The 12,200-nt window shown below is 40.6% G+C and overlaps 1 protein-coding gene across 1 annotated transcript in view; it reads right to left on the bottom strand.

Annotated features, from left to right (window-relative positions):
* Window positions 1–462: 462 nt before the first annotated feature.
* The window catches only part of LOC104619640 (nuclear receptor coactivator 6-like), a gene marked incomplete at its 5' end in the record, with an annotated part of 14,066 nt that continues 2,328 nt past the window's right edge, over window positions 463–12,200 (bottom strand). The window contains 5 exons of the mRNA XM_010285586.1: window positions 463–841; window positions 4,082–4,230; window positions 6,918–6,954; window positions 8,876–8,944; window positions 10,521–12,200. The exon at window positions 10,521–12,200 is cut by the window's right edge and continues 1,326 nt beyond it. Coding sequence (XP_010283888.1) covers window positions 795–841; window positions 4,082–4,230; window positions 6,918–6,954; window positions 8,876–8,944; window positions 10,521–12,200 — 1,982 coding nt within the window. The remainder of the gene's footprint in view (window positions 842–4,081; window positions 4,231–6,917; window positions 6,955–8,875; window positions 8,945–10,520) is intronic.

Raw genomic sequence — 12,200 nt, 5'->3', positions numbered from 1 at the left:
CGGGGTCTCCTCGCTACGTACTCGTTGCGCGCACCCCGAGGGCGGCAGAGGGGCCTCTGTGTGGTTTGTTTCCTGCTTTGCAAGAACAGCTGCATCAGTTAATTCGTTTGTGGTTAAACAAATTCCTTTCTAAAGCTCCATATAAGGAGCTTGCAGGCCCGGAGCTCTAAATAATCCCTTCAATCTTCCCATTTGGAATGATGCTGCTGGTGCTGCTAATAATAATACAACCCAAATTATAGGACAATAACATTTATTTAGAGCATGAGGGATTCCACATTATACAAACCCTTAAATTTATTTTTTTTTTGTTTCACTGGTCCATTTCTACAACAAATACATCAGATCTACTATATAATAAAATTATTTACATTTCCAAACAAGATCAGGTTTGTTTATAAACCCTCTTACTGCTATTCACATACAGTACTTAAACAACAGCACAATACATTATTTTAATACCTAAAAATGACAACCCTGTATTCTAATTTGTTTATGAAAAGTGGAAACAAATAAATTTACAATTGTCTTCCCCTCCCCTTCCATTTCATACAAACACATTAACCTAATGTGCTAACCCTGGACTTCGCTTTGGAAATCCAGGGGGTTTTAGAAGAACCCAGTTTTTATATCTATTTATCTGGTTTTTAGAAAAAAAAATCATTTACTGGGAACAGTATAATATTAAAATGACTTACTGTACAGAATTTTATTTAAAAAAGAAAAATCACAGCTCAAAATTGCTATTGGTAAATTCACACTCATTTACAAGTTTCATGTTTCCATGCAGTAATTTACTTGGATTTTCTTCTTTTTGACTGCATTGCACTGGCACTCGTTTCTGAAATTAAGAGAAGAAAAAAAGCATGGATACGAAGTCGGTAAGCCATTCACCAGAGGTGCACAGATTGCCCTTTTATTTTTCCAAAATCACACCAGCGTGGAAAACCTCTGAAGACCAGGATTTCCACGGAAGCGGGACTGACTCTTCGCAAGACGTGACACAAATGGACCCTGTGCCCTGACGACAGCCGTCAGCAGCGACACAACACAACGTTCCCCCTTGCTTCTGTTCGGACACTATTTCCGAGTGTTGTGAGTTTAACATTTATGAAGTCCTAATATAACGGCCTTAAAAACAGGAGTCGTCTATTTTTAACTGTTCTTTAACTTTAGGTCCCCACATGCCACAACTTGCTCAAGCCGTACCACAGAAGGAAGTCTCCGTGAAACAGCCATACAGCGCCGGGCACAAACTGCTCAGGCAGCCCCAAGCATCATGGAGACGGTGTTATAGAGAAACTTAGGAAGATATTCTGGAGCCTGTCATGCAAGTTAAGAATCTAGTTGTCTGAGTCCTTGGAAAGTCAGGTCATTAGAAAAGTCGTCTCTTCAGTGTACACTATGATTCACAGAAAAACAGCTTATGTAGAAAGATACAAAATATTATATAGCAGAAGCACTTGCAGAAGCTACAGTGAAAGCATATGACATTTTCAGTGCACTTACCAAGGCACTAAGTTTCCATTTCAAAACAAAAAAGAAGAAAAGAGTACGGACCAAGTGTATTTGCATCTTTAGATTTTTTAAAAATGTGATTTTAAACGTTGGCAATGTATCTTTGGCTACGTACAATACTTTCCAAAAGCTATTAGAGCTGTGTGTATTTTAAGAGTCAAAAGGGAAAACATTTCCAAGACATCTAAAACTAGAAAAGCAACCGTACAACTCCATGGCTGTTAAACATTGTATTAAAAAAAAAAAAAAAATCAACAGTTCAAAATTTAACAAACTTGTAGCTACAGTAAACACTGAAACAGCCCTTGCTGGAAAGGTACTCCAAAAAGTGAAAAATACCAATACAGTACCAGTTTTCAGAAGTGAAACATCTTAACAGGCACGACCTCCAGTCACTGCAGCTCCCTCCAAGCAGCAACGCTACTTTTCGGTAGCTTGGTCAGCAGCAGCGTTGGCTGTAGCCATCCCTGCTGCCGCTGAAGTCCCCGCGCTTGGGAGAACGAATGGGCCAGCAGTCAGCAGTGCTCAGTACCTGTCCCAGTCCCTTGTGAGCATCACCAGCATCTTGTGAGCATCACCAGCATCTCCCTCACCTGCTTCTACTCAAAACCTGCACACTGAAGCGTGCCATGTACGTATGGACAAGGGCTGCCTTTCAGTCTGTCCTCTTCCCTTCCAGTTACCCGTCTGCTCCTCCTTCCTGATGCCTAGCAAGGGAATTCTTACATGAACTGGTCAGTCTGCTTCTCTCTCCCGGCTATATTTCAGTTTTTCCTAATTGCCATTTTTATAATGACCTCAATCAGCCTCTATCTCAAAAGGTAGCTCCTCCCAGCCCCGCCCTCTCTTTAACATGGATCAGCGAGTTTCTCAGGACACAGATAACGCAACCGGAGATGTCTAAGAGGAGGGCAGGAGCACACAAAACAAACATCCTTTCTTAAGCTATGATTCACTAATAAACATGTAGAACAGCGTAGGCACAAGTGGCAAACCTCGTCACACTTCTTCAGCTACCTCACTAGTCCTCCAGCCTGTTCTCTTGCACAAGAGAGTCTTGTTTTGCTCATTTTCTCTACAGCTTGAAGGAGGCAGTTGCTCGCTGGGAGATAACGTAACCAAAGCCCAGGGCACTACACCGTTTTCAAGCAAAACCCATAGATACTGCGGCAGTTTCAGATGCATGTTTTAAAAACAATGATTTTACTTACAGAGGTAAACAAGTAATACAGTCAGTACGAAACCCCTAAGTGAGTTCTGGTATTATTTAAAATTGATGTACTTTCATGTTCCCAAATTTTCAGAATTTGACGTGCCACTGGTTGTCATCTTTAGGTTTATTCATTACAGTGTGTGGGGCAGGTCATACGTTTCAGATCCCCTCAAATTCAGGAAGGTATCACCAAATCGATTTTACATTGGCTTCACATTATTCAAACTTTTCTTCACAATCATAAAAGATAATTTATTTTTACAATACAGACTTAGATTCTTCTGCACAATCCTGCCACAAGAAATGAATTTAATTAAATTCAGCAGCCACAAAAGTGCAGAACATATAGGTCCCTTCATGTAATCTTTTAGAGTTATTGCACAATTACATATAACTGGAAGTCTTCTCTGAAACTCTTAAAATGCAAATATTCTCACTATCAAACTTTAGTATCTTCAGTATGGAAAATGGTTGCTGAATTCAACTTGACTTCCTTTTATAATAATTTTATATCAATACCTCTTTTTCTGTATGTTATCTTTAAAATATTGGTCGAATGTTGCCTCTTGACGGTCTCCCTCTACCCTCTCACGCAACTTTCGTCCACCAGAATTTTTCTGACCCTTAAACATAAGGAGCTGACACAGTTAGCTTCTGAAATGCAGAATGGCACCGTGGACCGTGCATTCCAGTAATGACCGTGTGTTATCACACAAATGCTGCATACTTTGTTAAAGATTGTAACCTGTGTAGAAAAAAGGCATGTCAGCAACTGCTAATGCCATGGGTTAATATCTGTAACTTTAGGATTTCACATGTTCTTGGAAAGAACAGCTGAGGCTCTGTGTGCTAGCACACAGCACCCCTCGATGCTCCAGGCTGCCATCCAGGCAGCGTTCTGAGCGTGCCTGAACCACAGCATTTGGCTTCACAAGAGCTTATCGTGCACTTGGGAAGACTTAAGCATTTGTCTTGTGTCTTTCAGGCTTCACGGGGAAAAAAAAAGTCAGTTTTTTTACTTGAGTACAGTCCTTTTAATGGCAACACGTTCCTGCCAAGAGAATTCAACTTCAACTAGGCAAGCTTGCTGAACACTACGTCGATGAGTACTGCAGAAAACCAGTTCCACAAATTTAACAATGGGAAATTCATACAAGATTTACTGCCAGTACAGATGTCGGTAAACACTTCAACACCAACCTGTGTCTAAATCCTTGAAACTAGAGTTAAAAGCACACAACGTTTACAAGCTGTAAACCATTGTTATGAGGCAGTTATTGAAAGGATTATTATTTGGGGAAGTGTGTTACTTCCCGCCCTCTCCAGAGAAATGATGGCTGTGCATTTTACCTTTTGCAGTGCTGGATGCAGATGCTGGTCTGGAGGACCTCTTGCGCTGTCCGTTCTCTACAGTTTCCTGTGAAGCGGCAGAATCCTCTGTTCTTGAATTTCTTCTATTTGGAGTTTTAGACTTTTCACAATTCTCTTTTGTCTCATTACTAATAAAGTGGGACAAAATATTTCTGATGAAGTGTAAGAAGAATTATGTTTTCCTATGCAACTCAGACAAGCTGGAGGATGGACCGACACAGGTACCAGTTCCGGACTATTAGCACTGAAGATATGAAATGCTAGAGATACCAGAAGTTTTATCAGATGAAGAATGACCTGAGTAAGCCAGAGTATAGTCCATTTCTATTAAAAATTATCAGAGGATACAGAATTGAGAAGTCCTCAAAGAGAATATTTTCAACATTAGAAGCCCAAGAAATTAGATGCATTATAAATTGTCTGCTCTGTTTTCCACAGGTGCCACCATTACTGAAGTCTAGGAAAAGCAAACAAGTTACATTAGAGACTGCTACGATATGGGAATACAGAGTTGAAATTGCAGATGAACATAAGGAGGAATTATGAACTCTCCAGCGAGTATGCCAGCTTTTGTTTTTATTAAAAAGAGTCACTCCATTGATCCAAGTGATTTCTTCACATATTAAAAAGCTTAAGGTTTATTTAGAACTTTCTTCAAGCTTTGAAGCTTGAAGTTAAAATATTTTTTTTTATAACAGAAAGCTTTTTCTGTTATAAAAAAAATAATTTTAGGTAGTGTGGAAATCCATGTTTCTTGTCACTGAGACAATAAATGGAGCGCTACATTTTATAATTAAAGTCCTTTTTTATTTTATCACTCTTAATCCTGTAAACTCATCCTGAGATTTGGGTGGTTTTCCCTTAATGCATTAATGCCAGACAATTTCTGATGACTAAATTGTTTCTGAAGATTAAGCTAAACTTACCTCCTATGAATTCAAAGGTAAGTAATTAATCAAATAAATCATTCTGCTGATAATGGAAAATGAGAAAGAAAACTCATTTCATGCCCTTTGGGTGATACTTGCAAGATTTCAAGAAAGGCTGCCTTAATCAGAGAACTGACTGAAAACACCCAGAGCAGACCTGTGCGTTACAGAGGTTCCACTAAATGTCACTGTTTCAGAGGAAGCCCTGCTTTGACAGGAAAAACTACTACAAATTCTCATAGTTTTAAGAAACAGATATCTGAAATAAAACACAGTTTGTCAATGAAAGGAGTGACAAACATTCTCAAGCAAGAAAACACACAGTAGAGGAGAATATGGAAGCACGTGGATTGTCTCAGACACAAAATACACACCGAAATCTATTTCCCCGCAAGTCAGTATTACGGGCAACCTACAAACCAAATCTCCCAAGCAGGTCACAAACTGGTCTTCTGCTGAGTAACCTGGGCAGCTGAAACAACAGCCACCTACTTCAGAGGATGCCTGCAGGTAGGCAAACAGGCATCACCAGCTGAAGTTCAGTTATTACAGATAATTTTTACAGATTCCATAGCTTGGATTGTCTCGTAGGAACCAACACATCACTCCTCTCCTTTTATCGGAGGAAATTAAGTTGGCCCAAGTAAAAATATTTCTAGTGCTTTGTAGGTTGCAAGGTTCCTCTAAGGTTTGTACCGTGTGGCGTTTTAACTCCCAGAGCTCAAAGCTGACCGCTGTGGTATCAGCCATCGCTAGATTCACAGTTTGCCTGAAAACTTCCCTTCTTTTCCAGTCTTGCTCAGAAAAGCACCAGTCCAGAAAAATCCAAACAGAAATGCACCTGCAGTAATTTGATGCGCTGAATGAGTTCAGAAATCAGTCATGCAAGGACACTTCATTTGGAGAACCTGCTCACCTGCCAAGTGTTGCACCTTCAGCTTTTTAGAAAAAATCTACCCTAAAAAGAACTTGTCGTGAAATTTCAGTTCATCTTTGGTACAACTAGAAAGATCCCAATGCACGTGCAGGTTAATATAGTTAAATATTCAATTCAGAGTCATTCCTGATCTGAGAAAGTGTATTGCGTTACCTCCCTGGCAGAAGGAGACACTGCCTCATTTTGTGATGAACCAAATGAGTGAACGGCACCTCTTGCCCTGGCTTAGGGGATCGCTCCGCTGATGAGGGCAGCATCAAAAACCCGGCCAGTTGCGCCAGCACAGTTATCCAAAAACCTTACGAAGGTCTGTCATTACAGCTGCCTAGACTGAGTTTAAGAGCCTGGTGCGTTTAGAATCTAACAGAAATAGATCCTGTAAACCATATTTTCTTCTGACAGAACACAACCATTTGAAATTTGATCTTTTAATTACTGAATGTCTTAACTGGAAAAAGATGAAGTTTCTACCTGGCTTTCCTATCAGGTTTCAGCAAAGTGTCAACAAGCAAACACGGAAGGAAATCTGGAGAAAAGAGTCACGAAGGCAGAAGAACAACAACCTTTAGAAAGATTTACTTTCAGCAAATAAAAATTCACATGACAGCTAAACTGCAGGCTCTGGGGGTTTTAGTTTTGATTTGTTTTCAGAAAATATCCAACAGTGGAACCATCAAGACCCTTCCAGGATGTGAAACATTCAGGCTGGAAGGGGTAAGAGGAAACACTGCCCAAAGCACTAAGACAGACTCGGAAAAAAGTTACCTCACATTCTGCATTTCAGCAATGTTTTGAAACATTCAACTAGCCCCATTTCTTAGCAGAACAGAAAGAGTATGGACAAGAAAATGAAAAGCAGTAGCAGAAGTTGTGCGATTGAAGCAAAGAGAAAGGGCCTTCCTCCCATGACAGCTACATCTATCTGAATCTACACAAACTGTCTCCTTACCTTTGACCAGCAACTACTGGAGCATTTGTTTCAAGTTCTACAAGAGAAAAAGATAATTTTAAAGTCTGCTGTAGAAGTACACACCCACTGACAAAGCGTGACTACCTCACATTTTTCTCATCATGTCTAGGTCTGAAGAACTTCTCTCGTCTATCGTTTCTCTCAAAGCCAAGCCAGCTAACGTATCGAACCAAGTACCACATCAGCCAAGCGCTCTTTCCAATTGTGGCCTGCACCAGCTAAGACACAGGAAAGTTAAAAGGAACCCTCCAGAAGAAAGCTGTAGAGAGACTTCCTGACAAGGGCTACAGTCCTTTTTTAACTTCCATTTCAGACAGTTTATTACTTCTAAAACTTCTAGGTTTTATTAATTTTAAACCTTAAAAATACTAACCTGGATCTATCATGCTTGTAAAATTTGGCCTTCACCCAACCTCCTCTCACAGCAATCTCTTCTAATGCAAAGGAAGGTAATTTTCTGAAGCCCAGTTATACTTTTGAATTGGGAAAAAATCTCTCGGGGAGATGATGTAAAGAGAGGTCTGACCTGCCTTCTTTCTCTCTCTCTGTGTCATTGCGATTTTACACATACAGATCAGGTTTCATTTTGAGTCTTCACCACAATAAAGAGCTCTCCTTTTCATCATGTAAGATTTCTAATCTTTTAATTCTCCCCATAGCCACCAGATCCTTTGCTGAGAGGGAGTATCTATATGTAAACACAGCACCTCTGGTGAGAAACTGCCAGTGGTTTAGGGATTACCATTAAAATGTAATGTATTAACTCACTGTTCCTCTGTCACGTTGCCTATAGTGTACTTCATCTCACCCTTAAACACCCTACAATCTTGGGGCCAGTGGTGCACAAAACCATGATCTTAAAGATCAGTCTAGTAGCTGAAGTTTGCTAGAGTGTGCACAAGGAATAAAGGTGTAAAAAAAGGTAAGAAAACAGGTAATATCTGTTCCCTTATGGTAGATACCCCTTACAATTTGTACTGTCGGAACATCAGACTCTGCAGTGGATTGTATATAGCACTGTCTGGGAAAAACAGACGTCTTGGTCACAAAAGAAAAATAGACTGAGCAACACAAGGAAAGAGTTTCTTTTCTTCCTACCACAATTTGAACAGGGAGAATAGCCAATAGTAAAAATCGGTAACGTCAGCACTTCCCCCCAGCAGGAACTCCCTAGTGCAGCCACATCAGCGCTGGGGCAATGAGTCAGATGTAACTCGACAGGGTGCATGAACATCTCTGTTTAAGTGGAAGTTCAAAGAAAGCAATTTAGTATATTTTTTACTTTCCGAAAGCTCTACTTCTAATCATATCAGACATGGCAAATTGATGGAGAGTGGCACTTCCCATGCACAAGTCCACATCTACCCATTTTCCCCACTCATCTTGGAAATTACTTTTTTAAAACACCACAGAACTGATGGTGAAGCACCATGAGAATAGATGGCAACAACAAAAAGTCATCTGACAGGGCTCCACCCCTGAAACGCTGCTGAGGGTGCATTAAAAGCTGAACAGAAAAAAAGGATTACCACTCTAAAACTTACGTTCCCCCCATGGCTTTTGAAAATATTTTCGTAAGTGTCCCATATAAAAGAAAAACCCCTATTTGCTCTTAATAAAACTTCAAAACCCAAACACAAGAACTCAGTTCCTCCAGCTTACCACTGAATATCTAAAAACTGCCTTGGTGATTTTTTCATTTGTTTTACTTGATCCCGTACTGAATCTCCAACAAGGCTTTGGAGACTTCTAAAGCACAATGTATCTAACAAAGAAAAGCAATCCCAAAAGCACAAATAAATAAAAAACCACCCAACCCCCAAACTACCAAGCGTTATTAGTGACCATTAAAATATGCATTAAAATAAATGCATTTTCAGTTACAAACATAAAGAGTTTAGTTCACCTATATTCCGCTTTTCCAAAGGAAGATTTACCTGTTCTTTGAACAGTACTTTCTGATGTTGCAACTGAACTTTTTTTCTGTGTTAAATGTTGAGAGGATGCTAGAATAAAAGTGGAGGGAAAAAGCATTATTTTCAAAAGGAGTCACAAGAATTTTCTGTTGTGCAATCGGGCTGCTTTTACAAAATGCTGTATCTTCCAGCTTACTGCATGTTTTCATTCACACATGCCATTTTTTTAACCTACCCTCTACTTTCCCCTCCCGACACACACCTTCCCCAGCTTTAAAAACAAACTTTGGCAAAACTAGCCCAAGCAAGTTTTCTCGAACTAGAATAATAACGAAATTAAGCATCATAAAACGCATTTTGAAAGGTAACAGTTTTTCACCAGACTGAGAAATTAAAGAAAGTCCTAGAAATTAAAGAGATTAGTCTCTCTCAGTTTAATGCTCATTTCAAGAGAAGTTCTGGGGAAAAACAGCGTCTTTGTTAATGAATCAATGTCCTCACTTTTTCAATGAAATATGCTCCAGAGGCTCCCTTGAAGTCCTTTGGCAATAAGATGATGTGACTTAACTTTTCTTAGGTTGCCAAGTTAAAAAAATAAGACGGAAAAACAATTCTTGTTGGATTAATGCCTTCTAGTCTTCTCTTATATGTGATAATGAACTTAGGAAGAACATGTATTCCTGCTTAAATAAAGAATATTCACTTCCATTTTTCTCCTAACAAACCAAAATTCCTTCTCTGAAGCTCAAAGTAAAAATTTCCATTTTCTAGTGGCATACAGCTATAACATGCATCTAATAGCCACATGGAAAGTCACATTCAAACTGAAGTTTTCAATTCTACTGACTTCTGTGGATTTTATCTTCCATGATTTTATCTTCTGTGTCTAAATTCATGATGTAAAGCACAACGGATATTCAGACAGCTTACTTCAAGGGTGATGGTTTATTTCCACACCATTTTCAACAGATTAAAAATGGCATCAAGAAATAGCAATGTCATAAATCAAGTCTGTCAGATGCTCAAATTAAAATAGTAAAGGAGAAAACAGTTCAGATGCGAAAGTATTTTATGTTTCTAAGTGGGTGCAATTCACTTATAATGACTTTTTCAGGTATTTCTCTGAGATGAGCATTTTAATTTTTCCTGAGACATAAAGTGTTTTTTCTGGAGATTATTCAGCTCTTTTCCTAGGGGGTTAAAGTTATTCAGAGAGGGAACTAGTATTATTAACTCGAAGTATTGTAATTAGGTCAATAAATGGAAATAAGTTACAAAAATAAAAAGTCTCTGTCAGGATTGAAGCAGAACACCAGTACATCTACCAGTATAAACGACATCTTAAGTATTACTTTTGTCATTACCGATACACCCACTTTATCTCCCCACTTCTAACAGTTAGGCGAAGTCACTCCTCTATTACTGCATCATATGTTCGTGAACAAATACCCCATTTAAGCAGTAAATGGAAACCGAAATAAAACATCTGAAACATGGATCTTAGTGAAATACAAGCCTGGGTGTCACTCAGATATTGGAAATAAAAAAGCAGCTGTCAGCCTTGGCTACAGCGTCTGAATTTTATTATGTGGGTGCAAAAAGCACCTAGGAAGTTTACAAAAGCAATCGCATTTCTTCCACTTAGGCAGGGTAGCACCGGACTCACCTGCGCTTTGTAGCAGTTCCTGATGTGCTCCTGCTTTTTCCTCCGCCACACCACCCCCAGTTTGCTCAGCCGGTAAACTGCCGTGGTTACTACCGTTAGTGCTTGGTGCTGCAGGTGCGAGGTCCGGGACTGCGGGAGCGGTGACAACCGACAGTACGCCCGTAGGAGGAGTGCTTGTTGACGCGCTTGGAGACGCGGAGGCAGGAGCAGCAGCCGCAGCACTGACGCTCGAATTGCCAGGCCCAGAAGTGCTCTGTTTTATAAGACTGGGTGCTGGAGGTGTCACAGTTTTGTTATCTAGTTCTGCTGGCGATTGCTCTGTGCCCAAACTACTTGGGACCAACGTTTCTAAACCCTGACCTTCTGCTTCTCCGTCCAAAGCATATTGCTCTTCCCCTTTCTCAAGGGAGCCAGTGACTTTCTTGCATGCTTTAGTCAGCAAGAGTTGGCCAATCTTGTCTACTTTTCCCTTTCCCTTACTCGATGAAACAGGACTGCGTCTGTTCCCAGATCCTGGACTACTCGTAAGAAGAGGTGAAACAACAGGTCCAGACTGCGTTGCTGTAACAGAGCACTGGTCACTCGACCCACCACTTTGAGAAGAAGTCTCCTCTGGGCTGAAGTCTTTGACTTGCTGAGCAGGAAGATGTGAAGGAACATTGGAAGAAGTTGTAGCGGGAGAAGGCAGCTGAATAGGAGGTGCCAAGGGATTAAGAACCAGTGGCCTGCTGGTGGGAATACTAGAAACAGGGCTGCTGGATGATGTGCTGGGAGGAGCAGGCCCAGAGGAGAACTTTATATTCTGCGGTATATGCAAAGGACCAACAACCGCGACCGACTGAGGCATTAGACTAGAGTTAGAAGTCATTGGGGCTGCTGGAATCGTACTTGATTGAGAGCCCTTCATAACCTGAATTATTGACGATGAGTTTATAAAAACAGGTGTAATAAACTGTGGCCGGGCATTAGACTGAACTGCTGACTGTCCCTCAGAAACCATAACTTTGCTCCCTACGTTGGGCATTGTGACAACAGTTGACACTAACGCAGGTTGCAAGTGAGATGGCAATGGTGCTGATGTATTAGCAGAAGATGTAATAGCGTTTGAAGTTACAAAAACTGTGATCTGGTTGGGGGGTAAAGGACCTGAAATAGAAGAAGAGCTGACAGGCCTCTGCATTACTGGAGGAACACTCTGTGCAACGTTTGAGTTTATTTCTCCCAGTTCCTGGTGCCCTGGATTTGAACAGGGCTCATTATTTTGAGGCAGGCTAAGCGAATTAGATGGCTCTTTGCTCGAGGATGAATCTTGCAGCGGAGGAATGACAGCTATCTTCTTCAGCTCCTCACCAGTGGTGACTATGGGTGCCATTTCAAGACCAGTCAGACCAGGAGGCTTAATGGTTACGTTAGGAGCTCCAGAATTATCAAGAAGTTGACTTAAAGAAGTTGGTGCTTCCCTCATAGCTGGAGATACCATGGTTTTACTCTCCTCCAAGACTGGAAGCTTACTGGTGTCTAAGGCTTGCCCATCTTTTTTTGATTGTTCTTCTGGAACCAACATTTTCATTTCTGGAGTAGGGATACCTTTTAGTTCAATACTGGGCTGGTCTTTGCTACCTTGGACACCTTGTGCACTTTGACAGTCGTTATCTTGAGGCACACTAAGGCTCTCTTTAT

Source organism: Phaethon lepturus, unplaced genomic scaffold (assembly GCF_000687285.1).
Source record: "Phaethon lepturus isolate BGI_N335 unplaced genomic scaffold, ASM68728v1 scaffold34474, whole genome shotgun sequence".
NCBI lineage: Eukaryota > Metazoa > Chordata > Aves > Phaethontiformes > Phaethontidae > Phaethon > Phaethon lepturus.
Note: the sequence above shows the minus strand (reverse complement) of the source record. Positions and strands in the feature narration are given on the sequence as shown.